Source organism: Sapajus apella, unplaced genomic scaffold, assembly GCF_009761245.1.
Source record: "Sapajus apella isolate SASKATOON/1434 unplaced genomic scaffold, GSC_monkey_1.0 scaffold2, whole genome shotgun sequence".
Taxonomy (NCBI): domain Eukaryota; kingdom Metazoa; phylum Chordata; class Mammalia; order Primates; family Cebidae; genus Sapajus; species Sapajus apella.
The window spans coordinates 4,086,082-4,113,182 of record NW_022436942.1 but is presented as its reverse complement, the minus strand read 5'-3'; the positions used below and the strand labels follow the sequence as shown (position 1 = coordinate 4,113,182).

Here is a 27,101-nt window from a genome sequence, read left to right as displayed (position 1 = left end):
TCCTTATTCTCGTTTAAGTTTTGCTTTTAATCTTCTGTGGGCTGAGAAAACATCAAACTGGTGAGAATTATGTATATATCCAGAGCCCATTGCCTGAGTTAAGGTGTGAGATTTGCCACGTGAATAAAGGGCATGAATATCAGTATCTATTCTAGTTGTCCAAGAGATTTGGATTTATTTTCTGGTTTTGGTTGTGTTTCAGAGTGTAGGATTTGTCAAATAAATAATATGCTATATGTACATCAAAAAGCTAGTTAAATATTAGGTACTTTTCCCCCACTTCCATTATTCCAGGCATGAGATCTTTGGAAGTTACTAGGAAGCAGATTTTACTTAAGCAGAAAAATAAATATTTTTAGTTTCACCGAATGATGCCCTGAATTAAGCTCTGTTCCATGAGCCTAATCTCAGCTCCATGACTTACCAGTTACCTTTTCAATCCCCTGCACATTAGTGTTCTCGTGATCTGAGATCTACTTGTAGAGTTCTGGGATCCTCAGGCTGTAATTTGAGGGCTCAAGCAGAGGCTTAATAGAGAATTTCTTTTTTTATTATTTTTTATTGTACTTTAGGTTCTGGGGAGCATATGTAGATCATATAGGATTGTTGCCTAGGTACATACATGGCAAGATGGTTTGCTGCCTCCATCCCCCCATCACCTATACCTGGCATTTCCTCCCACATTATCTCTCCCCAACCCCTGCTTTCCCTCTCCTAGCCTCCCCAACAGACCCCAGTGTGTAATGCTCCCCTCCCTGTGTCCACATGTTCTCATTGTTCAACACTCGCCTATGAGTGAGAACATGTGGAGAGAGGATTTCTTTATCAGTAGGAGGTCAGACTGAATGACCTCTAAGATGTATTCTTTTTGTTTGTTTGTTTTTGAAAGGGAGTCTCACTCTGTTGCCTAGGCTGCAGTGCAACAGCACAATATCGGCTCACTGCAACCTCCACCTCCCAGGTTCAAGTGATTGTCCTGCCTCAACCTCCTGAGTAGCTGGGATTACAGGTGCATACCCCCACACCCAGCTAATTTTCATATATATTTATATATATATATATATACTTTTTTAGTAGAGATGGGGTTTTACCATGTTGGCCAGGCTAGTCTCAAACTATTGGCCTGAAATGATCGGCCCACCTTGGCCTGTCAAAGAGTTGGGATTACAGGCGTGAGCCACTGCACCCGGCCTAAAGTGTATTCTTATTTTAAGATTAGATAATTCTGTGACTCACTTCTAGAAGACAGTTCACTTGTATCTATCAAAGTAAAATTTAAATACCCAAGGGAGATAATGGCTTATCTGTTCTAGCCTGCTTTTCCATTTTTCCCAAGTCATAAGTTGAGAGTGTCTTGGAAGTCATTATTTTCCCAGGACCCAAATTTAAAGCCATTAAAAGTTTATGAAGCAATGAAATGAATTAAGGAAGACAAGTTTAAATATGATCATATTGGATGTGGTGGCTCATGCCTGTAATCCCAGCACTGTGGGAGGCTGGGGCTGGTGGATCACCTGAACTCAGGAGTTTGAGACCAGTCTGAACATGGTGAAACCTGCCTCTACAAAAAGTACCAAAATTAGCTTGGTGTCATGGTGTGTGCCTGTAATCGCAGCTACTTGGGAGGCTAAGGCAGGAAGGTGGCTTTAGCCCAGGAGGCGGAGGTTGCAGGGAGGTGAGATCATGCCACTGCACTCTCATCTGGACAACAGAGCCAGACCTTGTCTCAAAAAAAAAAAAAAAATTATAAAAGTGATCATATTGAGCTGGTTATAAATTCTCTTTGTAGCAACAGTTGAGCCACTTCGAAAGAAGTTAATTGAAGGGGACCACCATGGCTTGCTGTTTCAGGTAAAATGTCTGTGATACGTGTTCACTTACTGTGGAGGAAATTGTTCAGTTCATGTAAGGTTTTGAAGCTAATGTATAATATACAATGACTTCAATCATTAAGTTAAATAACCCATTTAGAAGAAAATGTTTTGGTGGACTTTGTTCTCTTATGTGCTTAAAGCATTTAGCAGAACAAGAAAGGAGATCTTACATTAGTGAGTGACTACTGAAAATCCCTTCTAAAGAGGAAGTGTTTCAGAATTTTCTTTGCCCACCACTATGTATATCTATTAGTAACAAGGCAGTTTTTTCAGTCTTGGGCTCCTCGTTTCTGATAGTAAGAGCATATTATTCAATTTACAATATGTTGAAATTTTGAGTATTCTTGAATAGGTTTGATGGTTACTGTCTCTTTTTTCTTTCTCATATTTGAATTAAACTTTCTGTTTCTCTCTGTATGGGTCATCTCAAGATATCTCTGGTAGCGTTAAGTGTATTTCTTTCCCTTATGATACTTGGTGAACCTACTTTTTGTTCAGAAATGAAGAACATAAGGGAACAGCAAGGTTGGCACTAGAGGAAGATGATGGAGGAGGAAAGAAAGAAGGGAGGTATTTGCATGTATCTGTTTCCAGGACATCATGCAGACACATCTGTTAAAGCAGGAAAAAAAAAATCATGTGGAAGATTAAGCTAGGCAGAATGCATAAAAAGTCCTCTGCAGTAAGTTGAGCTAGAAAAACCTCCATATCTAAAGATGCTTTAATCATCTCAAGAACACCAACAACATTTTCTATTACAATATAAATACGATAGATGCGAATCTACATCTTGGATTAAGGCCATAATTTTATAGCTATAAAATGTTCACAGACACCATTTTCATTACTCTGAGTTACATCTCTAACAAACTTCTTTAGCCTCTGCCTAAAGATATCAATGACAAGCCATTCAGTTTCTTATTCCTGAACTTCAGATTTCATTCCTAGGTCAAGTAATGGGGAAAATACAATGGGAGGTTTACAATTACAAAGGTGTTCCCTTGGAGTAGAATACAAGATAAAGAACCTGTCAGTTTCACCCACTTTAGGCCATGTCCTATCTTCTGTTAAGTCTAATGTATTTGGGATCTTTGACCTTTTCATCATTCTGTCTTTGAATATACTCTACCATTTTCTCTTGACAGAGCTTTTTAGATGAGGAATTTCCTCACTGTGATTCCCTCTCCTGCAAAAATGCAATTCAACAGCCTCTTCAAGAAAAATTGGTAATTGCAAGTTTTTTGAGATTATTTAGGTAATAATTGTGAATCAATAACTATCTTGTACTAAAAAGTTAAGTCCAGTATGTATTAGGAGCCTTCAAACTGTAACCTATATTGCTTTTATCAAGAGATTATCAAATGAGGCCACAGATAACTATTTTCGTAAATGTACACATACACATACGCAAACCTGGTTGGTCCTTTGTTGCCCAGCCTGGAGTGCAGTGGCATGATCTCGACTCACTGCAACCTCCGCCTCCTGGGTTCAAGAGCTTCTCCTGCCTCAGCCTCCCAAGTAGCTGGGATTAGTCAGGTGCCACCACACCTGGCTAATTTTTGTATTTTTAGTGGATATAAGGTTTCCCCATGTTGGCCAGGGTGGTGACCCCAAGTGGTCCACTCACCTTGGCCTCCCAAAGTGCTGGAATTACAGGTGCGAGCCACCGGGCCTGGCCTGTTCTATGTTTTTTACTTGCAGTATCACAAAGAATTATGTAACAAAGTTTATTTCTCTATACCTCTTTCCTCAAAACCTTTGTTAGCATTCTGCTAGATTATTACGTTGTGATTTTAAAATAAGAATAATTTACTCATATATATATCTTTTGATCAAATACTTGAAAGATTTTTTACTTGACATTTATTTTCTTCTTGATCTCTCTCACAGGCTCATTTGAGACTAGTGATATTCTTTCTACCTTTGAAAATGGTGGTAGTAGATTATGAAATATAATATGTTACATTCCTTTAGGTGGCTAATAATACTTGGTTTTCTGTTCAGAAGCAGTGCTTCCACAAACTATATGGTAGTCAAGAAGCAAGAATACATCAGACACCCCTGACCTTGAAACATACGTGCTGGTACACACCTCTGCTGGGTAAGCCCCTCTCTGATACCTGCTCAGACATAAGTAGGTGTAGAGTTTTTTTTGAAAAGAAAAATAAGTAGTTATTATTACATTTTGATAGGAAGAATTGTTGAACACTTGGATATTTATCCCTGAATTCAGTTAATATATATTTGAGTACCTACTCTATGCAAGGCACCATATTATGCATGATAAAGAATAAGTCCTTGCCAGGCATGGTGGCTCACGCCTGTAATCCAAGCACCTTGGGAGGCCACAGCGGGCGGATCACTTGAGCCCAGGAGTTCAAGACAAGCCTGGGCAACATAGTGAGACCTCATCTCAAAAAAAAAAAAAAAAAAAAAGTAAGTCCTAAAGTAGCTCACAGACTGGTAAGGAGACAAGACCTGGGCTCAGAGAAGTCAAAGGCGATTCCATAGAAAAGGTTCAAGTTGCACTGGCCTTGAAAGATTAGTTGGCTTTAGAAAAGTGAAAAGCATTGAAAACATATTCTAATGGGTGAGAGTAACATGAGCAAACAACACAAAAAATGAGAAGTAAGAATGCAGAAGCCTTAAGTGTTTGAAAAAGAGCCAAAGGCAGACAAGTCATTTTGAAAACAAAAGGATTCAGGTTGAGATACAGTAGAATAGACATTTGGAGAAGGAAAAGTGAGCTGTGGGGCAAATTTGTGGTTTATTACTCAATGCCAAGAGAAAGAGCTTTATTCTAGGAAATGGTCAAAGTAGTGACATCTCTCAGCACAAGATGGATGCAGTTAAAAGCCAAAATTAATGTCTAGTTCTGAAATGACAAAATAAATGATTATCAAAATAAATTTAAGAAGGAATGAAGAGAAAAGTAGAGTGATTTGTGGATTATTTAAATTTGAGAAGAAAAAACTCCTACTATTACTAATGGAGCATCTATTTTGTGTCAGGCAATATAGATTAGTGCTTTTAGAGATTACTCACAATAACTCATTAACCACCACCAAGAGCGGGAGTACTTAAAGAGTGCTCGCTGGCTGGGTGCAGGATCTCACACCTGTAATTCCAGCACTTTGGGAAGCTGAGGTGGGCAGATCACTTGAGGCCAGGAGTTCGAGACCAGCCTGGCCAATATGATGAAACCTGTCTCTACTAAAAATTAGCCCGGCATGGTGGCACGTACCTACAGTCCCAGCTACTTGGGAAGCTGAGGCAGGAGAATCGCTTGGCCCCAGGAATTGGAGGTTGCAGTGAGCCATGACTGTACATTCCAGCCTGGGTGTTGCAGCAAGACTCCATCTCAAAAAAAAAAAAAAAAAGAAAGAAAGAAAGAGTGCTTGCTATGTGCCTGACACAGTTCTATGCTCTTAACATATCTATTAACTCATTTAATCCTCACTACATCCCTATGAGGTAGATGTTAATATAATTACCATTCAAGAGGTAAGGAAACAGAGGAACATTGAGTTAATAATTTGCCTAAGGTCATCTGTCACTTTGTACATAAGCAAACTGAGGCTCAGAGTGGCTTAGTTACTTACTGAGGTTCACGCAACTGGTATGTGGCAGAGCCAGGATCTGAACCAAAAATTTCTGATTGACTTTAAAGCCTATGTTTTTTCCTTTAAACTCTGCTGCTTCCTATACTCAGAAACACACATAACAAGATGGTTTTCCCTAATGAATGATTTGTGATCTCAGCCTACTTCCCCTACCACTCTTTGATGGGCTCTAATTATGATGTCTAATGCTTTTCTCTTCTGGAGGCTGCAAAATTGTTCTGTAAAAGGCCAGTTAGTAAATATGTTAGTTTCTGCTGTAACTACTCAACTTTCCTGTTATATCACACAAACAGCCATGGACAGCGTGTGAACAAATGGGTGCGGCCGTGTTGCAATAAAACTTGACTTTTTAATTTTTTGAGACAGGGTCTCACCTTGTCACTTTGTGGTGCAAACACAGCTCACTGCAGCCTCAACCTCTCAGACTCAAGTGATTCTCCTGCCTTATACCCCCAAGTAGCTGGGACTATAGGCACATGCCACCACATCCAGCTAATTTTTGTATTTTTTATAGAGATGGGGTCTTGCCATGTTGCCCAGGCTGGTCTGAAACTCCTGAGCTCAAGGGATCCACCTGCCTCGGCCTCCCAAAGTGCTGGGATTACAAGCATGAGTCACCACAATTGGCCACAGTCAAACTTTTCAAAATCAGGCAGCTGGCTGGATTTTTGCCTGCTGGCTATAGATTGTTAATCCCTCTAGTTGCTTATCGGCAGAGGTTTTCTGGCCTCTCCTATAGTTAAAAAAATTTTGAAATTATTATTTTTAATATTATTAGAACTAAAATTATTTTATATTTTATATATGTATTAATATTACTATCATTCCCAAACACTTTGTTACAATTAGACATTTGACATTTTCACCCCCTGTGACTAGGCTTCAAGGGAGTTTATGTTAAAATGTTAATAGAAGTGGGTTGACTTACTTTTTCAGATTGGTTCAGTCTCTCAAGAGAGAAAGACTCCATGCTTCAATATAGTTTGAACCAGAAATTGGTCTCTATTTTGATTTTTTTTCCGTTCTACTGCAGATGCTTTATCTCTGGATAGTTTTACAGCAGTTCCAACCCTGGAATCAACACCCTTCTCAGGTGTAGCCAACCAAATCCATGCTTTGTGTGAAAGGCCCACATATGGGGAAGTAAAGGATGGTGCTTTGGATGTGACAAGACAACACAAGTAGGTTGAGAGCAAATTTTACTTACTCTACTCCTCATGGGTGAGCTCTTCTCATTGTCTTACCTTTTAATTGGTTGGATTTTTATAACTTGAGATCACATCTTTATTGTGGAGCTTCTCTAACTTCCTGAAAATTTACAATTTCTTTTTTTTTTTTTTTTTTTTTTTTTTGATGTGGTATCTTGCTCTCTTGCTGAGACTGGAGTGTAGTGATGCAATCTCAGCTCACTGCAACCTTTGCCTCACAAGTTCAAGAAATTCTCATGCCTCAGCCTTCCAAGTAGCTAGGACTACAGATGCATACCATCATGACCAGCTAATTTTTGTATTTCTAGTAGAGATGGGGTTTCACCATGTTGGCCAGGCTGGTCTCTAACTCCTGGCCTCCAGTGATCCACCCTCCTTGGCCTCCCAGAGTGCTGGAATTACAGCACACCCAGCTGAAAATTTACAATTTTGAGATAAAGTTATTGATGTAGTTTTCTTGCTTTTCTTGAATTTCCCAATATCCACTCTATGCTTAAAAGACGAATTAGACTACCTAAGATGCTTCTAATTTTTAGGAATACACCATAGACTGCTAAGTTAATATGGGTAGGTTTTGATCATCATTCTCTTTCTTTCATACTCAAGGTTAACACATCTTTGGGAACCACTCCTTCTCCCTGCACGCTACCCTCTTCCTCTTTAAGTACATAGACTAATCTTCCGATCTAAAGGAAAAAGACACTCACCAATGGGGTGTTTTTTCCTGCTGTAGTCTCAACGCCACCCTTCCGATACCAGATGTATGGGGGTTTTTTTTCCCACACTCCAAGCAATTTTCCACACACCAATCACTTCTCCAGAAGACATGAAATGGGCGTCCAGTAATTCAGTTCAATTCCAACATTATCTGCCTACAAACAGCATCAGATTCCACAGGTTAAGGGCTCAGTCTCACAAGGTTGGCCCCTACTTTAGATGCCACTTACGAGTCCCAGACTGTGACCTGTGCTTCTGACCAACTCTCTATGAATTGGGGGTTCCTATGACCCCCTTCTTGGGTTCAAATAAGTTACTGCAGTAGCTCACAGAAATCAGGGAAACACTTCACTTACATTTACCCACTTACTACAAAGTCTATTTTATTTATTTTTTTGGAGGCAAGACCTCACTCTGTCACCCAGACTAGAGTACAATAGTGATTTGGGCTCACTACAGCCTCGACTTCCTGGGCTCAGGTGATTCTCTCACCTCAGCCTTTTGAGTAGCTGAGGCCACAGGTGCCCACCACCACACCCAGCTAATTTTGTTTTTTTTTTTGTTTTGTTTTGAGACAGAGTCTCACTCAGGTACCCAGGCGAGATTCGCAGTGGTTTGATCTCGGCTCACTGCAACTTCCGCCTCCTGGGTTCAAGTGATTCTTCTGTCTCAGCCTCCCAAGTAGCTGGGATTACAGGCACATGCTACCCCACCAGGCTGATTTTTGTATTTTTAATACAGGCAAGGTTTTGCCATGTTTAACAGGCTGATCTTGAACTCCTGACCTCAGGTGATCGGCCCACCGTAGCCTCCAAAGTGCTGGGGTTACAGGTGTGAGCCACCGCACCCAGTCTTGAATTTTTCGTAGAGACAAGGTTTTTCCATGTTGCCCAGGCTGGTCTTGAACTCCTGGACTTAAGTGATCCTCCCATCTCAGCCTCCCAACATGCTAAGATTACAGGCATGAGCCACTGTGCCAGGTGACAAAGTCTATTTTAAAAGATACAAATGAACAGCCAGATGAAGAGATATGTCAGAAAGGTTTGAAAATGTCACAAGCACAGGAGGGTCTGTCTTTGTGGAGTAAGGGTGTGTCATCCTCCCCGCACATGGCTATGTTTCGATTCACCAAATCAGAAGCTTTCCAAGCGTTGTCCTTTAGGGTTTTTATTGAGGCTTTACTAGACACAATTAATTAAATCATTGGCAATTGGTGATCGGCTCAGCCCCTCTCCCCTCCCAGGAGTTTGGCAGGGTGAAGTTGAAAGTTTCAGTCCTCTAACCACAGATTAGTTCCCCTGGCAACCAGCCCCTCATCCTAAGGCTATCCAGAAGCCCACCAAGAGATACCTCTTTAGAACAGAAGATGCTCCTACTACCTAGGAAATTTCAGGAGATTCAGGAGCTCTGCGTCAAACACACCTATCAGGAAATTAAAAAGGTCTTAGGCACTGTGTATCAGGAACCATGGTCAGAGACAAAAATATTAGAATAAAGATTCCCCTAGCACCTCTGTCTACAATGATTTTAGGAGTTCTGTCTCAGGAACTGGGGGCATAGAACACAATATCAATGACATCCTGCTAAGTTAACTTAAGCAGGTTTTGATCCTATTTCTGTTTCTTTCACATTCAAGGTTAACAAGGCTTTGGACCTATATCTGTCCCTGCCCCCATCCTCCTTTGGTGCTCATTTGCACCTGCCTTTTTAAGTATACAGACTCATCTCCCTTAGGAAACATTCAGAAATGTCAGTGCATTTTGTGAGGACGTAATCTACCTCAATAAAATTTCCCTTCCGTATTGAGGATGAGGAAGGATGGCTTTGAATTGCAAATGTTTCATTTTCATTTTTGGCTGGATTCTCTGTTATTTGTAACCTCTCTCTGATGGAGGTGGGAACTCTCTTTCATAATGTCTTACTTAAACCAAGAACTTAATTAGAAATTTGATGAAATCAGGACTGGGTGTAGGGAAGTGGGAACTATGTTATTGTTTAGTATCTGCTAAAATTTGCAGTTTTTTCGCCTGTAGTAATTAACTCTCCTTTCTACTGCCAGGTGCCCAGGCCCCACAAGTGGCCCCAACCAAGGAACAAATCTCTCGGGCTGCATCAGGATGAATGATGAGCCAAGTATGGAAGTGAGTATTGGACTGGATTTTAGTTTCATTTTCAGTATTACCATATCCTGCTCTTCTTCTATTGGTATTATTTTTCACTTTCTTTTTTTATTTTTTAAGTATTATGGATATTCTTATACCAAGTTTGAGTCTGCTATCCCAAAATTCAGATGTATAAGAAATAGCAACCTTTGATTGAAGTCAAGAAATTAAAAATTATTTAATTTGATGGCTTTCTACCCTGTGTTTTGTATATACTGTGGGTCATATAACCAAAAGGAGATTTTGATGAAGTGGGCTCAATTTTTGTTTGAGAGGCAGGCTGGTTTGGGACTTAAATTCACTAATGACTGTAAAAAGCCTCAGATCCTGTTGATTCTCCAAGTATTGGGGCCAAGTCTAGATAATCTTTGAGGAGCTGGTACCCTTTGTCAAAAAGACCACAAAGCTGGGCCATGCCCATGACTAGTCATGTACTAATTGGCAAATTTAGGTGTTAATGCCACTTTTCTGCCTAAGAAGAGAATAACACTAAATAACGTGAGAAGGTCACTTAGGTCATCATTGAGATATGGTTGGAATGCCTTTCTCAGTCTGCAGCGTGAGGCTGGTGATCTTCTCAATCAAATGGAGCAGGTAGTTCTGTTTCAGTCCATCATTCTTCTTGCTTTTACTTTTTTTTTTTTTTTTTTTTTTGAGATGAAGTCTTGCTCTTTTACCCAGGCTGGAGCACAGTGGTGCAATCTCAGCTCACTGCAACCTCTGCCTTCCGGGTTCAAGCGATTCTCCTGCCTCAGCCACCCTAGTACTGGGACTACAGTAGCACACTACCGTGCTCAGCTAATTTTTTATATATTTAGTAGAGATGGAGTTTCGCCGTGTTAGCCAGGATGGTCTCAATCTCCTGACCTCGTGATCCACCTGCCTTGGCCTCCCAAAGTGCTGGGATTACAGACATGAGCCACCACACCTGGACTCCTTTATATTTTAATTGAGATATAACTCACCCACCAGACAATTCACTAATTTATTCACTTAAATGACTTTCAGTGTATTCACAGAGTTGTACAACCATCACCACAATCGATTTTAGAATACTTTGATCACCCCAGAAATAAACTGCATACCCATTGGTAGTCACTCCCTATTTCCTCCTTTCTCAAACCTCGAGCTCTAGAAAACCACTAATCCACTTTCTGTCCTATAGATTTGCCTATTCTGGACATCTCACATAAATGGAATCATACAATATGTGGTCTCCTGTGCCTGGCTTCTTTCAGTTAGCATAAGGTTCTCAAGGTTCATCCATGTCATAGCATGATGTCAGTACTTCATTTTTATGGCTGAATAATATTCCACTGTGTAGATACACACCACATTTTGTTTCTCCATGCATCAGCAGATGGGTATTTGAGTTGTTTCTACTTTTCGGCTACCGCGAGTGACACTATTAAGAACATTCATGTATCGGTTTTTGTGTAAATATGTTTTTAATTCTTTTGAGTGTATTCCTGTGGCAGAACTACTGCATCAGATGGTAACTCTATGTTTAATGTTGTTGAGGAACTGCAGAACAGACTTCCAGGGTGGCTGTATCCTTTTACATTTCCAACAGCAATGTATGAGTATTCCAGTTTCTCTGTATCCTCACTAAATACTTGCCTATTTTTTATTAAAGCCATCTTTGTGGGTGCAAAGTGACACCTCATTGTATTTTTGATTTGCATTTCTCTAATAATTAATAATGTTGAACATCTTTTCATCTGTATATTGGCCATTTGTATAACTTCTTTGGAGGTGTGTCTACTCAGATCCTTAGCTCATTTTGAAGATGGGATTATATTTCTTTTTACTGTTGAATTGTACAAGTTGTTGTTATTCTTCTTGTTAAGTGTGTGTATGGCAGTTTTGTTGTTGTTGTTGTTCATAAATACATGTCTGGTTGAGTAGCTAAGGAAAAGAAAGAAAAAGGAAATAAATCTATTTTGCTCTTACCTAGAGGCCAAGGCAGGTGGATCCTTGAGTTCAACAGTTCAAGACCAGCCTGGACAACATGGTGAAACCCCTTCTCTACTAAATATACAAAAATTAACTGGGTGTGGTGGTAGGCACCTATAATCCCAGCTACTTGGGAGGCTGAGACAGGAGAATTGCCTGAGCCCAGGAAGTGGAGGTTGCAGTGAGCTGAGATTGTGCCACTATACTCCAGCCTGGGTGACAGAGCAAGATTTCATCTATAAAAATAAATATAAATTCAAAAAAAATTTTTAATATATTTTGCTCTTACCTAGCAGTTTTTATAAAGTTTTAGTAAAGGAAGTTGAACTTGGAAGCTTACAGGATGTTTGGTTATTAGTAATTTCCCGTTTATCTGGCACTGATTTTACTAAGAAGGAAGAAACAAATATCAGTTGTGTGCCAGGAACTTTGTACAAAACCGTTTCCACATGCCATGTGATTAACCTTCTCCACAATTCTCTGCTTTTTACAAAGGAGGCAACTGAATTTGAGGGAGCTAAATAACTTGCCCATAATCACTCAATTAGTAATAGCAAACCTGAGATTAAAATTCAGATTTGTCTAGCTTCAAAGGATGCCTTTTTCATGACCACTCTTATTACACTTAATTTAGACATTTTAATCATAATCATTTAGTGTTACCTTGAACGTGGTTTTTTGGCTAAGAAATGTACTGCCTTTTATATGTAAAAGGACCTCCAAATTGAGTAGGATATGTGACTGAGTGGTTTTGCCTGTGGTCTTGAGACTCAGTAAGAAATAAGAGCTGGGCCCGGCGCTGTAGCTCACGCCTGTATCCCAGCACTTTGGGAGGCTGAGGTGGGTGGATCACCTGAGGTCAGGAGTTTGAGACCACCCTGGCCAATATAGCGAAACCCTGTCTCTACTAAAAATACAAAAATTAGCCAGGCATGGTGGCAGGCACCAGTAATCCCAGCTCCTCGAGAGGCTGAGGCAGGAGAATCGCTTGAACCCAGGAGGTGGAGGTTGCAGTGAGCAGAGATTGTGCCATTGCACTCCAGCCTGGGTGACAAAAGCAAAATTCCATCTCAAAAAAAAAAAAAAAATAGGAGCTAACATCATAATTGAGGCTCCAATCACATGCTCCTGTAGGTTTCCTGAAGGTTTTCTTGCTGTATTCTGTGCTGTTTCTTCTGTAGTTTGCAACAGCCCTGGAATTAGTCTGTTGGCTGTACCTTGTGACTGAAACCACCAATTCTCAACCTTCCCATTCCCGGTTTCTGCTCCACTGGAGCATTTCGACAGCCTGGTAACTGTACTCTCTGCCTCTGCCCCTTGTCTTTTGAGAAACTCCCCTCCTCCCATCATTTTATACTCACATCATCTCTTAAGAAAATAGAAAGCTCTCCTTAGAAAACGCTTTTCTAAGCATTCTCATTGGCAAAAAGTACAGGGAATTAGAGTAAATATAAGATATAAATCCCAATGGACCCCCCAAATGATGGTGTTTTCTTAGTTCCTCAGCTCTAAATGATGGATTCTGTCAATCTCTACAGCCTCATTACAGCTTCCCCTGGTATTTGAGTCTCTCTCTAAACTGGTTGCAATCTATCTTTTTAACCTTTATTTTCCCATCATTGCGTATGGTTATGCTGTTCCTCAGCCAAATCAGGTGGCTCGTATTGTCAGAATATATCACACAAACCTGTTTGTGCTGTTTTCTTTGCCCAGAACAATATACACTTTTCCATTTGTCAAAATTCTATTCAGCTGTCAAGGTCCATTTCAAAATCCTATAAAAACTTTTTTGTGGTAGCATAAAATGTTGACATCCAAGCATATCTAGTCCTTCCTGAGGTGGAAATCATAATGAATTAAGAGTGGGGAGATGAGGTTTTTCTGTGGGTTGGCCTCTGTGTGACTCTGGAAAAGTCATGTTTTCAGGCCTGTTTCCTTGTTTCTCAACAATCCCACTTAGAAAAAAACTAAGCAGATTCCTGTCTTTGAGACCCTCGTAACTCTCTGCATCCCCCATTTCTTGTCACCTGTATGCTGGTTTGCATTGTAGTTACTTATTTTCTTATATTTATTTGTGTATTAGGTGATAAAATGGCTGGACAGTGCCCTTATTTGGCCATGCACGTGTATCACCCTGCATAGGATTGCATACGGTAGCTGCCATTAATATTTGTTGAATGCCTATTTATTTAGGTTGTACTCACTACAAGGTCTGTTTGAAACACTGAGAGTGAGCACTCAACTACTGCTTTCTGACTCACTTCTTTAGACTGGTGCTCCTAAGAACTTGAGATTTACTTTCTGTTCCTTCCCCATAATCACAGAGAGAGCTATCTTCTAATATCTTTCCGGAAGGCACAATGCAAGATAAAAGTGAACATCATTATTCATAAGCAAGTTTTTGAGAGAGCAGGGAATGCTAACAAGATTAAATGTCTCAAAAAAAAACCATCTCATAGTAAAATAATTTGGAGCCCTGTTTGGGACATTCTTGAGGAAAAAAGAACTTCTTTATTGACCCAATAAATTAGTTTATTTGGGATATTTGGGTGTAGTTAGGAAAGAAGGAAACAAATTATTTTCAGTCCTTATCTTTTGGAGATTCACTGTGAAGTATTTATTGACAAAAATGTTATGATGTCTGGCATTTGCTTCAAAACAAGGCAGGTGTAGGTTGAGAGGGGGAGAGTTTGAAACAAGATTGGCCATAGGTTGGTAATTGTTGAATCTGTGTGATGGATATACCAGGATTCATTAGATACTTAATTCTGTCTACTTTTGTATTTATCTGAAATTTTTCTTAGTAATGGCCTAGAATCTTTACCCACATAGCATAGGCTGTAGAACGAAGCACACCTAGATTCAAGACTGACTTTATTACTTAGGTGCGTGAATTCGGACACATGGCCTAACCTGTCTGAATTTGCTGTGTCCCCTGTGAAAGAAAGATATTGATTATCATAGTTCTTTTGAGGATTCAAATAAACACACACAAATATATTGCATGTATACATTTCCATAGATCTATATCACTGATTCTGACCTAACCAGTCCATGGAAGACACCAAGTAGGTCGGTCATATTTACAGGCAAGACACTGCCTCTCAGTGCCTTGTTTCCCCACTTGCTGACGACTAAGAAGGCCTTTCTTTTCAAGGAGTTGCTTCCCGACATTTCCAGTAATCTCCAGAGGTGCATACTGAATATATCCCTGTGTTCTTCAGGCCTCAGTGACTAGTGGCTTCCAAGCAGACTTTTAACTTCTCAAGAACGTGTGGGGCAAAGAAGTTGGTTTCACCACTCACATCTCTGCAGTTCTTTTGGTTTGTTGTCCACACTGTTCTATGACAACAAAATTGATTCTTCCTTCTACTGTACTTCAGTCTCAGCTCTGACCCCACCAAGATACTCTGTAATGTGTGCAAAACACCTGGATCATAGTAAACACTCAAAAAGAAAACTAGCTGCTCATATCACCCAGAATCAGAATTAGCAGCAGCGTGAAGGCAGAGGGTATCTTGAAACAGGCCAGTGATCTGGAGATGAGTTTCTCTGATTTTCCTTTTTTTTTTTTTTTTTTTTTTTTTTTTTTTTTTTTTTTTTTTTTGAGACGGAGTTTCGCTCTTGTTCCGCAGGCTGGAGTGCAATGGCGTGATCTCGGCTCACCGCAAACTCCGCCTCCTGGGTTCAGGCAATTCTCCTGCCTCAGCCTCCTGAGTAGCTGGGATTACAGGCACGCGCCACCATGCCCAGCTGAATTTTTGTATTTGTAGTAGAGACGGGGTTTCAACGGGGTTTCACCATGTTGACCAGGATGGTCTCGATCTCTTGACCTCGTGATCCACCCGCCTCGGCCTCCCAAAGTGCTGGGATTACAGGCGTGAGCCACCGCGCCCGGCCCTCTCTGTTTTTCTTTTGGCTGTTAAAAAAATATTACATATACCAAATATTAAGTGTCTTGCCTCTCTTTGAGTTATCCTTCATGTTATTACATGTTTTTGTCTAAGATACACTATCACTGGGAGGAGGTGATTTATTAAGGCCAAGAACAGGATCAATTTAAAAATATCTCAGATGTTATGGCCATGGTCTATCCTGTTCTTTCAAGTTATGTGTGGGTGCAGCATTAATAACCTTGGAGAATAAATAACACTGCCTGTTGCAAAATTGGAACATGTAGAAGTTGACTGGTAACTGTATTATAAATGAACCTGAAAGTGGTGGGTGTGTCCTGTAGATCTGAGGGTGTGGTATTACTTTAGTTAGAACTAAAAAAAAAAAAAACTATAAGCAAATTTAGCTTTGTTTAGGTTCCAGTAGTTCTAATTGTTTAAAATTCAACTTAGCATTCTTCCTCTTTTTGGAACATTTAAACAGACACTGAGTCAAATCAGAAGTAAGTGTATATAGACTCTTTTTGTTACTTTTTTGTTATCAGAAAATCACATTAATTTATTTAACTATCATCAGTTGCCTAAAATGGATCAAATAGTGAACATTACTTTGGAATCATAAATGTTTATTAGTAGAAGGTTTCTGATCACAAAATCTGTAGTGTAGTATTTCATATAAAAGAGCAAAAATAAAGTAATCCTGGGTGATTAGGTTAATTAATCGTAAAAGTTATTTTTTATTGTTGTTCTATCTAAATATTGAAATAATATTGCCGTGTGTGTGTGTGTGTGTGTCTCCTGTGTTTGCTGACCCAGCCCATGGGAGAATCTGTTTCATTTTTTCCATGAGTACCTTTGCTACCCCACCCTACATTAGACTCTTGCTGTCAAAAGCAAATGGGCTGGACCATGGATTTTTCATGTAAATGTTATGCAGGTTAATATTTGAATGGCTTAGACAGAAAGAGCATTCTCCCTGCTCTCTGCTGTCGGCATGTGTTAGATTCATTGACTTGAGCCAATCTTCTACATGTAAGTAAATCTCTCATCTGAACTTTCTTATTCTTGATTTTCATTGGTTTTAAATTACATCTAGTAGATTATCTTTCTCATCTGTCTAGGCGTCATAGTTGGTGTGTGCTAGTTTAAATAGAGGTGATTTTAGAAGCTGGAAGAAAAGAGCCCAATTATGGAAAGTTTTTGTCCCAACCCTCTGAAGGCTTCATCTTCAGTTTTCATGAACTGTCATCCTAAATTTGAAACCAGATTTTAAAAAAAAAATCTTTACTTTTGTTTTTCGCGTAAGAAGAAGAAAAAAAAATGTCATTAGACCAAACTTAGGAAAACTCAGGATTGGGATGTGTTGTATAGTGGGTTGTTTTCTGATCACTGAGTTTTATAAAGATGAGTGATTTGAGAAGAATATCCAGTTGCTTACCTTGCTACTGTTTCAGAAGAACGTAGTAATATATGGCTACTAAACATAGGCAATTTCTCCAAAATCACATAATTAGTTGTGTAATCAATAAATGTTATATTTATTGAAAAACTTCTAACTACAGTGTTTCACATCTAAGGCATAGGGCAAAAGAAAGCATAACACAGAGCATTAGAGCAAATGTAGCTGATATGTAACATAATGGAGGCAAACCATATTTTTACTGTATTTATTACTTTGACTTTACTCATAATTAGACTTTTTTTTGAAAAGGTTTGCAGAAATGATGTGCTCTCTTTTCCCCAAATTGGCAACTGGTATAATGGAATAGAAAATGAGAATGCAGTTCTTATTTCATATTTCTTAAATACGAATTCCATGATCTTGACAGATACAAAATGAAGGCTTTTCTGACAACAGTGTTTTTTCGTTATCGTGTAATAATAAATGTTATTTTATGCCACACATAGTAACAATGTTTTTATATGTGTTAGAATATTAGATTTTATTAAGAAATCAATTCTTATTTTTATGAAATGTTACACTCAATAAAACTGAAGGATATTTAGTTTTCTCCAATTTTTATAGCTTCCTTTCTTTTTTCTTTCTTTCTTTTTATTTTTTGTAAAGCAAGATCTTGCTCTGTCACCCAGGCTGGGGTGCAGTGGTAAGATAACAGCTCACTGCAACCTCAAGCACCTGGGCTCAAGCAATCCTCCCGTCTCACCCTCCCAAGTGACTGGGATCACAGGTGAGTGCCACTGTACCCTGCTATTTTTTTTGGTAGAGATGGGCTCTTGCTGCGTTGATCAGGTTGTTCTCAAACTCCTGGCCTCAAACAGTCCTTCCACCTCAGCCTCCCACAGTGTTGAGATTACAGGCATGTGCCACCATGCCTGGCTCATTACACACATAACAGTATAGTTAAATAAACATATAAAAATTACTAATATAATTTATTTAAATATTTTAAAAATAGGACAATTACAATTTAAGGTACAATTTCTCTTTAAAATTTAATTCAGGCCGGGCGTGGTGGCTCACGCCTGTAATCCCGACACTTTGGGAGGCTGAGGCAGGCGAATCAGGAGGGCAGGATATCGAGACCATCCTGGACAACATGGTAAAACCCTGTCTCTACTGAAACATTAGCTGGGCATCGTGGTGTGTGCCTGTAGTCCCAGCTACTTGGGAGGCTGAGGCAGGGGAATTGCTTGAACCCAGGAGGCAGAGGTTGCAGTGAGCCAAGATTGCGCCACTGCACTCCAGCCTGGCGACAGAGCAAGAATCTGTCTCATAAAAAAAAAAAAAATTAATTCAGATATCCCCACTCTGTTAATTCTGCTCTGTGCATGTTACTTTCCTCTGTGGCATGCTGCTTGTAAGTTATAGAGTAGTGTTTGTATTATATATTTCTCTCCCTGCCTGGCCTACATGCTTCTGCAGGATAAGAGCTGTGGTTTTGTATATAATCTTTAGCCCTTGTCACTGTTCCTAGCACAAAGTGGGATTTGGATGAAAGTCTGTTGAATTAAATTAAACTGATGTCATGAGGAGTGTCAGTCATGTATGATCTGACCCAAAGTCATTTAAGGCAGAGACAAAATGAAATAAAAAAGGTTGACTAACATCATTGATACAGGAGTATTAGGTATAAATTCTTGCTTTGCAAGTTTATTGTGGATTTTTCTAAACATGTGAGGTGAACATCTTATAAGTTTATAGTAAAATCATTGAAAGTCTTTTCCTCTCCAATAGCCTGGGTTAGGGTATGCCCAAGTTGGTTTTGTTTACAGTGGAGAGGACACAGTATTTAGTTCGATATGTGTTTGAAAGCTGGCTCCACCATTCTGACTGGTCTCGGGAAATTACTTTATTTACTCGCCTTCACTTCATTACCTGCAATAAGTAAATCTTTTCTTGCTAAAACCTACCACTAATGTTGTTGGGAGAATTAAATGAGATGATACATTAAAGGGGTCTTGTAAATTTTAATGTGCTAAACCTATATAAGTTGCTATCATTGTACTGAATAAATACAAATTCAGCAAACCCTTAGTAAACCTGTACTTGTCTGTGACTGTAGGAGATACTTTCTTGGATTGATTCTAAATACCATGTGTGATATACAGTATTCCCCCAGGGGTACTGATTGTTGGTTGTGACAGTTAATAAGTTCTGCTTGATTATGGAATACCTAAATGACTTCTTTTTACCTTGTGCAGGCTTTCGATATGTCTGAATGATTTCAGTTTTAATTTATTGAATTTCAATTTATTTTCTGGACTAAATCAAATAATTAAAATAATATACTAGAAAAGCCTGTTATTAGAAAGGAAACTATGTTCTCACAGTATTTTTTGAAAAAGAAAGTTATACAACCTTAATGCCCTAAAGTTACCCCAAAAATAGGAATTCCTTGTAGAAATTAAGAGGTTCATGTGAAACTTTCAAACACTTGCCCTGGCAGGCTGCGACTATAATTTTGATAAGCTCTTTTTGGGCATCAAGTAATAGGTGCTGACTTAGATGTAATCCTTCAGATCTTTAAGAAACTGATTAAGTTTGAAATGCATGATCTTTCTAACTAGAAAACTGAGAGCAGTTTTAAAATCACCAGGTCAAAAACTTTAGGTTGAGTAATATTCGCACACATAGAAATTAGAAATGTTTTATGCCTATGTAAAACTTTCTGTTTAAAGAAAACTTAAATTTACGAAATAAGCCCTATCTGCCCTTTGAGTTTAGAATTTGTTTTGCCCAAAATTTTTATCAGGTTTTCTTTAAATATCAGACTTGTAAATATACTTACTATTGGATTTTTGGGTAAATACAGCTTTGAGGAAGTGTGTATATCCATCTGCCTTATACCGTCCCATTCCCATATCATTCCCAAAAGAGCAGAGTAAATATGGGTTCATTTAGAATTGCATGAAAATGTTTGCTTAAAACAACTTCTTTGGAATGGAAAATGTCAAATCGTTGAACTTACGTCTCCTTTCTTTTTCTTTAAGGAGAATGGTGTTGAACGCGTGTGTTCTGAGAGCCTGCTGCAGTCCAGGTTTGCTTGTTTGTGTTGTGTGTGTGACTTTGTATGCATATTTCATTGGTTTTAAGAGAATTATTTGGACCTGACACTCCAAAATATTTTTGCTATCTTTTTGGCAGGGAACATTCCTCACTACCATTACCCAGACACACTTCATCGACAGACAGTACTATAACTTCAAGTGGTAAGTGGATTTGGAAGTAATATTACAATAGAATGTTAGTATTACAGCTTTCAGCCTGATGTCCTGTGGCCTGCTGGGGTGTGTGCAAATGAGAACGTAGGCAAATACTCTTTTTGCATAGTATTCACACCATTTGTTTCTTCCTGTTGACAGATCCTGGATTAGAAATTCTGAATATGGCTACTTGTGACCTCGACAGTAAGAAAGAGGAGGATACAAGATCAGCTTCTCCGATGATAGGGGCCCAAGGTAAAATGTTGACAGGTGTAAGCATCATTTTCATTGTAAAACACTAACCAAGTCTGCAAGCTAGTGAAGCAGCTATCCACACTAACTCAATAATATTAATTTTAATTTTTTGTAAAATAATTCTTATAAAATAATTTTGAACATGTAGTCTGCAGAAAAGAAGTCTAAGTGGTAACTAACCATGGGCTTCACATATAAGGATGGTACCATTTTTTTTTCAATTTTGTAGGCAGAACAAAAATTATGATATATTGTAACAGGACAAATATTTCCTATGGCAAAGATTGACTAGAATTTACTGGTTTTCAACTGTGGCACAGAAGAAACATCACCTGCTTAGGAAATTTTTGGAATCCTAGTTCAAATTTATCAGGTTAGAAGGATGGAGCAATTAGCCATGGTCCACCCCGAGGCAAAAGAACTAACCAGGTGGTTTGTTAGGTCCTTTTCTGCTACTTGACTCTGAAAACAAAATAGTTATTCCTGACCATTCTCAGTGAGACACCACTTTAGTGGACATTAATGGGAGGAATAGGCTCTAATTCCCACTAAAAAAAAAAAAAAAAAAAAAAAAATCAATCGAGGAAAATTCATCGTATTGTTTAAAGTCGACATTTAAGTTTGAGATGTAGGTGCTAAACTAGAATAGTCACAAAATTGCAAAATGGAATCCATTTCATGGGTTAATTACAGAATGTCTTTATATTCCACCTCACATTGAATAAGTAAATCTTTTAAGTGAAGATACAGCAAGGTTCCATTTTTCACCTATTGTATAGACAAAGATGCACAAATTTGATTACACTCTGTTGGTAAAGTTGTACGGGCAAAAGAAAAGTGCCGTAGGAAATGTAACTTTTTGTAATTATAGCAGTCCCATTTTATTCATTGGGGCTACATTCCAAGACCCCCCAGTGGCTTCCCAAAACTAATGATAGTGCCAAACCCTATATACAGTATGTTTTTGCCTATATAGACATACCTACGATAAGTTTAATTTGTTAATTCGATATTAACAACAATAACTAGTAATAGAACAATTTTGACAATATATTGTAATAAAAGTTAGGTGAATGTGGTCTCTCTCTCTCTCTCTCTCTCACACACACACACACAATATATTATTGTAGGTAATATTTTCAGACCATGGTTGACAGTAGGTAACTGAAACTGCAGCAAGTGAAACCTTGGTTGGGGAGTACTGTAATATGAAGAAAAATGTTCCAGTAGCTATCAAAATGTTAGGAGTATATATCCACTGATACAACTATTCATTTTCTAGGAATTTATCCTATAGATAACATGTACACACAACCCAAATGACATATGCAAAAGCTTATATATTGCAGCATTGTCTATAATGACAAACTGTTAGAAACAAATTAGAATTTTTACCAATAGAAGATTATATTTTGGCATATCCGTGTAATCGAATACTAATTTGCACCATAAAAATGAATAAGGAGACTTTTTTCTTACAATAATATAAAAGGACTACTGTTTCTTGGGGAAAAAAGTACAGAATGTTATGTATAGTGTACAAAATTTTGTTAAAAAAGGATAGAAAAAGTTGGGTTTTGGCGTAGGTGGGGATGGCCTTACTCTGTTGCCCAGGCTGGAGTGCAGTGTTACAATCATAGCTCACTGCAGCCTCGAAGTCCTGGGCTCAAGCCCTTATCCTGTCCCAGTTTCCTCAGTAGTTGGGATTACAGGTGCAAGCCATCACGTTCGACTAATTAAAAAAAATGTGAAGATGGGGTCTCACTGTGTTTCCTAGGCTGGTCTCAAAGAAAAAGTTTTTATGTATGCATAAAATACCCCTGGAAAACTAGACAAAAATTAATAACATTGTGTCTAGGGACATAAACTGGATTTCTGGAAGTCATGGATGGGAGGAAAATTTTTCACTGTAAAATATTTTTACACTCTTTGATTTATGAACTGTATGAATCTAGTATTTGCCCTAAATTTTTTTAAAAATTAAAATAAAGGCTGGTCACGTGGCTCATGCCTATAATCTCAGAACTTTGGGAGGCTGAGGCAGCAGGACTTCTTGAACTCAGGAGTTCAAGACCAGCCTGGGCAACATGGTGAAACCCCGTCTCTGCAAAAAATACAAAAATTAGCTGGGCGTGGTGGTGCATGGCTGCAGTCCCAGCTACTTGGGAGGCTGAGGTGGTAGGATCGCTTGAGCCTGGGAAGCAGAGGTCGCAGTGAGCTGAGATCGAGTCATTGCACTCCAGCCTGGGTAGCAGAGTGAGACCCTCTGAAAAAAAAAAAAAGAACTAAAATAAAATTTTCATAGGGAAAAAAATTGTATAGCTGTGAAGAAACTGCTTACCATTTTATTCTTATTTCCACATAAATTTTACAAATATAATACACGCTTTAAATACTAAAACATATTTGTATCTGCTGACCTTTGTGCCTACAGTGAACTAAATGTAGGACAATGGATTGAATAAACAGGAGAATAATTATCCGGTACATATCAGTACAAATAAAGTATATAAAAATAAACAAAAATTACCAAAAGGAATGGCACAAGTTAAAAGTGCATCTTTTCTTCTTAGTTTCATGACATTTTATTTAGAAAGGTACCATGTTTTAGAAGGATGTCCTACTTTTTATTATCAGCCTTACATATATAATTTTGAAAGAAGACTTGTAAAGCTATTTAAAAAGCTACTAAGTTACTAATTGTTCATCTTTCTGCCATCCATTTTTTATTATGCCAGTAATGTGTTCCATTAAAAAACACAGCATCAGCCTTAAAAAGGATTTTTAAAAAAATCCTACTCTTTGAAAGCCATTTATACAGACGTTGATTTCTTTTAAGACGTCTTCTCTGGCCGTAGCTGCTCCATCCCAATTCTGAGTCAATAGGCACATATACATTTTTTGTAGTTCATAATTTGTCTCATATGTTAAGACCTTTGTCAGTTACCGGTCAGCCCATATTGCCACCCTCACTATTTTCTCCTCTTTTACTTGTTCCTGCTCCCCCCAACTGTTTTGTGTGTTTCCTGTTTCTCATAGGCACAAGTCCAGCTCATATTACTGCATTCCAAGACTCTACGAGTAAGGATAAAACTGTATTAAATCTGGTAAGGAAATACGCATGTTCACAACAAAGGTGGTGATATCTTACAATGGTAGAACTATCCCTTTAAGTTTACAAAATACTCTTAAAAGTATTCTCTCATTTATCCTTTCAAAATATTATGAAATTCATATAATTTAATATTTTATAGGTGAAGTAGTTGAGGCCAAAGTGTTTTTGTGACTTGTCCAAGGTCATACAACAGAGTCAGAGCTAGGACCTCCAAGCTCCAATTTGATTTATCACTCATTCATTCATTCATTCATTCATTCACTCATTTATTCATCAAAAGTCAATTGGAAACAAGCTAACTATTTGTCTGTAGAGGACTGCTTAAATGAATGAATGCATTAATAAATGAAGTTGAATAAAACAGTGATATCTATCCTAATGATATGTTCTAATCAGGTGAAGAAACAGATAATTAATAATTAGAGTGTGTTTCGTGATTTGAAAGGAAAAATGCTTGAGATTGCAGGCCAGAAAACATGTCACGGAGGAGGTACCATATGAGTGGCATTGAATGTTCTACAGTTGCATGGTAAAGCTCTATAAAACATAAGTATAGCTGGAAATTATTAGAGAAAAGAATTAAATTCTTTCCTTAAAGAAAAATCTCATTAAGGCCAGAGTGATGGCTCATGCCTGTAATCCCAGCACTTTGGGAGACTGAGGCAGAAGGATTGCTTGAGCCTAAGAGTTTAAGACCAGCCTGGGTAACATAGGCAGACCCTGTTTCTACAAAATATAAAAACAAATCTGCCGGGTATGGTGGTACATGACTGTTGTCCCAGCTATATGGGAGGCCAAGGCAGATGGATCACTTGAGCCCAGTAGGTTTAGGCTGCAGTGAGCCATGATTGCACCACTGTACTCCAGCCTGAGCAACAGAGCAAAACCCTGTCTCAAAAAGAAAAAAAAAAAAAAAAAAAAAAAAGAAAGAAGACTTCTTTCCACTTCTATGAATTAATAATCATTTATGAGTAGCTACAGATCCAATTCCATGATTCTTCAAGGGTCTTGTTTATATCTTGGTCTCTCTGTATGTGTGGAGGGGTGTGTGTGTGTGTGTGTGTGTGTGTGTGTGTGTGTGTGTGTGTGTATTGTTAATTTCTTCTCAACATACAAGCATCGTTAAAACAGAGACCCATACAAGATAACTCAAGTTAAGAGGAGGCCATGGCACAGACTTGGAGCAGGAAAGCAGATGAGAATTTTTCAGCATTTCATTCTGAAGCTAGTTAAATGATTGGATATGTGATTTGGAACAATGACATAATGTCATTTGTGTCCTTCCTAATCCACAGGGGATTGATTCCAAGACTGCCTCAGATAGCAAAATCAGAGAATGCTCAAGTCTCCTATATAAAATCACATAGTATTTGCATATAACCTAATGAAACAGGAGAGTTTCCTGATTCTCCTTGCAGGATGTGCAAAAGTGGTGTGGCTCGCCTGCCTGGTCACCCCACAGCTCAAACCCCTAGGAACATGCAGACCGGCAGGTATAGAGGCCAGGGTGAGGGCTTTTGGGCTCTGGCCCCCAGCTAGCATCTAGGGGTGAGTGTGATTTCCAAAGTCCAAGTGGGTGTGTGTTACAAAGCTCTTTCAGATTTGTCATTTGCAGATAATTTGTGTGTTAATTAGCTCAATGGACCCTCAGCCTTATCACAAGGACAGACAGCCAATGTGACAGCTTTCTGCATCCTGACCTCTTGCCGAGTGTCCCAAAAGAATTTGATCACACACCAGCTGGAAGGATGAGGGCAAGGCTTATTGAGTAGTGGAGGTGGCTCTCAGTGAGATGGATGGGGAGCTGGAAAGGGGGATGGAGTGGGAAGGTGCTATTCCCCTGGAGTCGGGCTGCCCAGAGGCCAGACTCTTCCCTGACTGTCCCAGGCTGAACTCCCCTTCATGTCCAGACATCCCTCCTAGTCTCTTTTTATCTGCCATGTCATTCCAACATTGCCAGTCTGCCAGTCTCCTGGTCTGCTGGTGTTGTGTGCCCGCTAAGGTCTCAGGTTTATGTTGTCACAGGATGAGGGGTGTGGTGAGCCAGAGTGGTCTTCGAAAATGCAACATTAAGGCACAAAAACAGGAGTGCTTGTTCTCATTTAGGTCTGTGGGCACAGGCCTGAGGGTGGAACTCTCACCAGGGACCCTGCCTTTCTCTGTCTAGCACTTCCCTGCCCCCATCTTGTATTACTAACACATCCTCTTATATACTTTACATCATATCTAGATTACTTATGATATCTAATACAGTGTAAATGCTATGTTAATAGTTATAATGACAAGAAATCTGTGTGTTCAGTATAGATACAATCATTGTTGACCTAACTACAATTTTTTAAAAATCCATAGATGCAACCCACACATCCAGAGGGCCAGCTGTATAGGTAGGAGTAGGATATAGTGTTGGCTAGTACATATGCTGAAAATGGTTGTCCCTAGGAAAAAATGAACAGAGGAAAATTCAAGTCCTTTAGTGTTTCATAGTAGACTCTTCTGAGAAAATTCTTTCTCATCTCAAAAAAATACAGACATAAAGACACTTTTTAAAATAATGGATCGATTTGCCATTGGAGATGGTGGGACTGGTTAGAATACTATGGCAATAATTTAGATGAGATGAAGGTGGTATGAATTTAGTGAAGGTGCAGAAGAGGAGATACATTTGAGAACTATTAAGAGGTAGAATTCACAGAGGATGATGTCATGTCAGGGGTTTGGGAAAAGGTAGATACCCAGACTGATGGCTCAACCTACAGAATGAATAGAATAACATGACAGTAGAGAAGGAGGAGGAAGAGTAGAATTTGTGGGGTAAAATAAGATCAATTTCAGACAAGTCAAATTTCAGACTGATCTGACACATCAATAGTCTGTAAGCAGATTTTATATGTGGCTACACACTCATATTCATAAACTCACCTGTGCAGCTTTTGAAAGCAGACACATATTTGTGGGTTACCAGCAAAAACCCAAGTGTGTGGATGAGATTTCCCAGGGACTGTGGCAGGAAGGAAGGGAGCATTGAAGATAATGGAATCCTGGCTAACAATAGCTACTAGCGAAGGCAGAGGAGGCTGAGGAGGGGCTGTTGCAGTGATGAGGGGCTGAGGCTTCATAAGAAGGAAATCGAGGGGAAAAACTCTTCAAGAAGGGATGTATAGATCATTTTAGATGCTATAGTAAGGTCAAGTAAGAGCAAGACTAAAAATTATCCACGGGATTTGGCAATAGGAGTTCAGATAGCTGGTGAGAACACTTTCCTTGTAGTGTTGCATAAAAGAGTGGAGTAGGTGATTGATCATGAATGGGAGAGGAAGAACTGGAAATCGCAGCCACACACAACTCCTTATGTGACCTTAAAACACGTCTATATGCACTAAAAGCCTAACATAACACTGTCTTAGCAGCCATCTTTGTCACAATTTCTCCAAAAACCTATCTAGAAAGCCACATGTGATAGTCTTGTATCACCTACATATCACCTCTTTAGCCATCCAGTCCTACCTCTTCATCAGTCTGCGGTACGTTCCTTGTCTGCAGACAATGCTACTCAAGTCATGGTGTCATGGTGCCACTCTCCTTCCTTCCTTTTTTTTTTTTTTTTTTTTTTTTTTTTTTTTTTTTTTTTTT

The 27,101-nt window shown here is 38.9% G+C and overlaps 2 protein-coding genes across 11 annotated transcripts in view; both read left to right on the top strand.

The window, feature by feature from the left end:
• LRMP (lymphoid restricted membrane protein) overlaps nucleotides 1-27,101 on the top strand; it is a 56,707-nt gene that overhangs the window by 7,669 nt on the left and 21,937 nt on the right. Inside the window, exons 2-10 of one of the 10 annotated variants that reach the window (XM_032287156.1) lie at nucleotides 1,790-1,851; nucleotides 3,020-3,100; nucleotides 3,882-3,975; nucleotides 6,531-6,678; nucleotides 9,482-9,563; nucleotides 19,886-19,932; nucleotides 20,040-20,104; nucleotides 20,258-20,353; nucleotides 23,393-23,460. In XM_032287156.1, coding sequence (XP_032143047.1) covers nucleotides 9,540-9,563; nucleotides 19,886-19,932; nucleotides 20,040-20,104; nucleotides 20,258-20,353; nucleotides 23,393-23,460 — 300 coding nt within the window. In that variant the 5' untranslated portion in view covers nucleotides 1,790-1,851; nucleotides 3,020-3,100; nucleotides 3,882-3,975; nucleotides 6,531-6,678; nucleotides 9,482-9,539. Of the gene's footprint in view, nucleotides 1-1,789; nucleotides 1,852-3,019; nucleotides 3,101-3,878; nucleotides 3,976-6,530; nucleotides 6,679-9,481; nucleotides 9,564-19,885; nucleotides 19,933-20,039; nucleotides 20,105-20,257; nucleotides 20,354-23,392; nucleotides 23,461-27,101 lie in introns of those variants that run through there. The other 9 variants (XM_032287154.1, XM_032287170.1, XM_032287157.1 and 6 more) reach the window with 9 other exon arrangements.
• The window catches only part of LOC116557713 (lymphoid-restricted membrane protein), an 89,018-nt gene that overhangs the window by 61,028 nt on the left and 889 nt on the right, over nucleotides 1-27,101 (top strand). The window contains exons 18-25 of the mRNA XM_032287279.1: nucleotides 3,020-3,100; nucleotides 3,879-3,975; nucleotides 6,531-6,678; nucleotides 9,482-9,563; nucleotides 19,886-19,932; nucleotides 20,040-20,104; nucleotides 20,258-20,353; nucleotides 23,393-23,460. The gene's annotated coding sequence lies outside the window, so the exon portion shown is untranslated. The remainder of the gene's footprint in view (nucleotides 1-3,019; nucleotides 3,101-3,878; nucleotides 3,976-6,530; nucleotides 6,679-9,481; nucleotides 9,564-19,885; nucleotides 19,933-20,039; nucleotides 20,105-20,257; nucleotides 20,354-23,392; nucleotides 23,461-27,101) is intronic.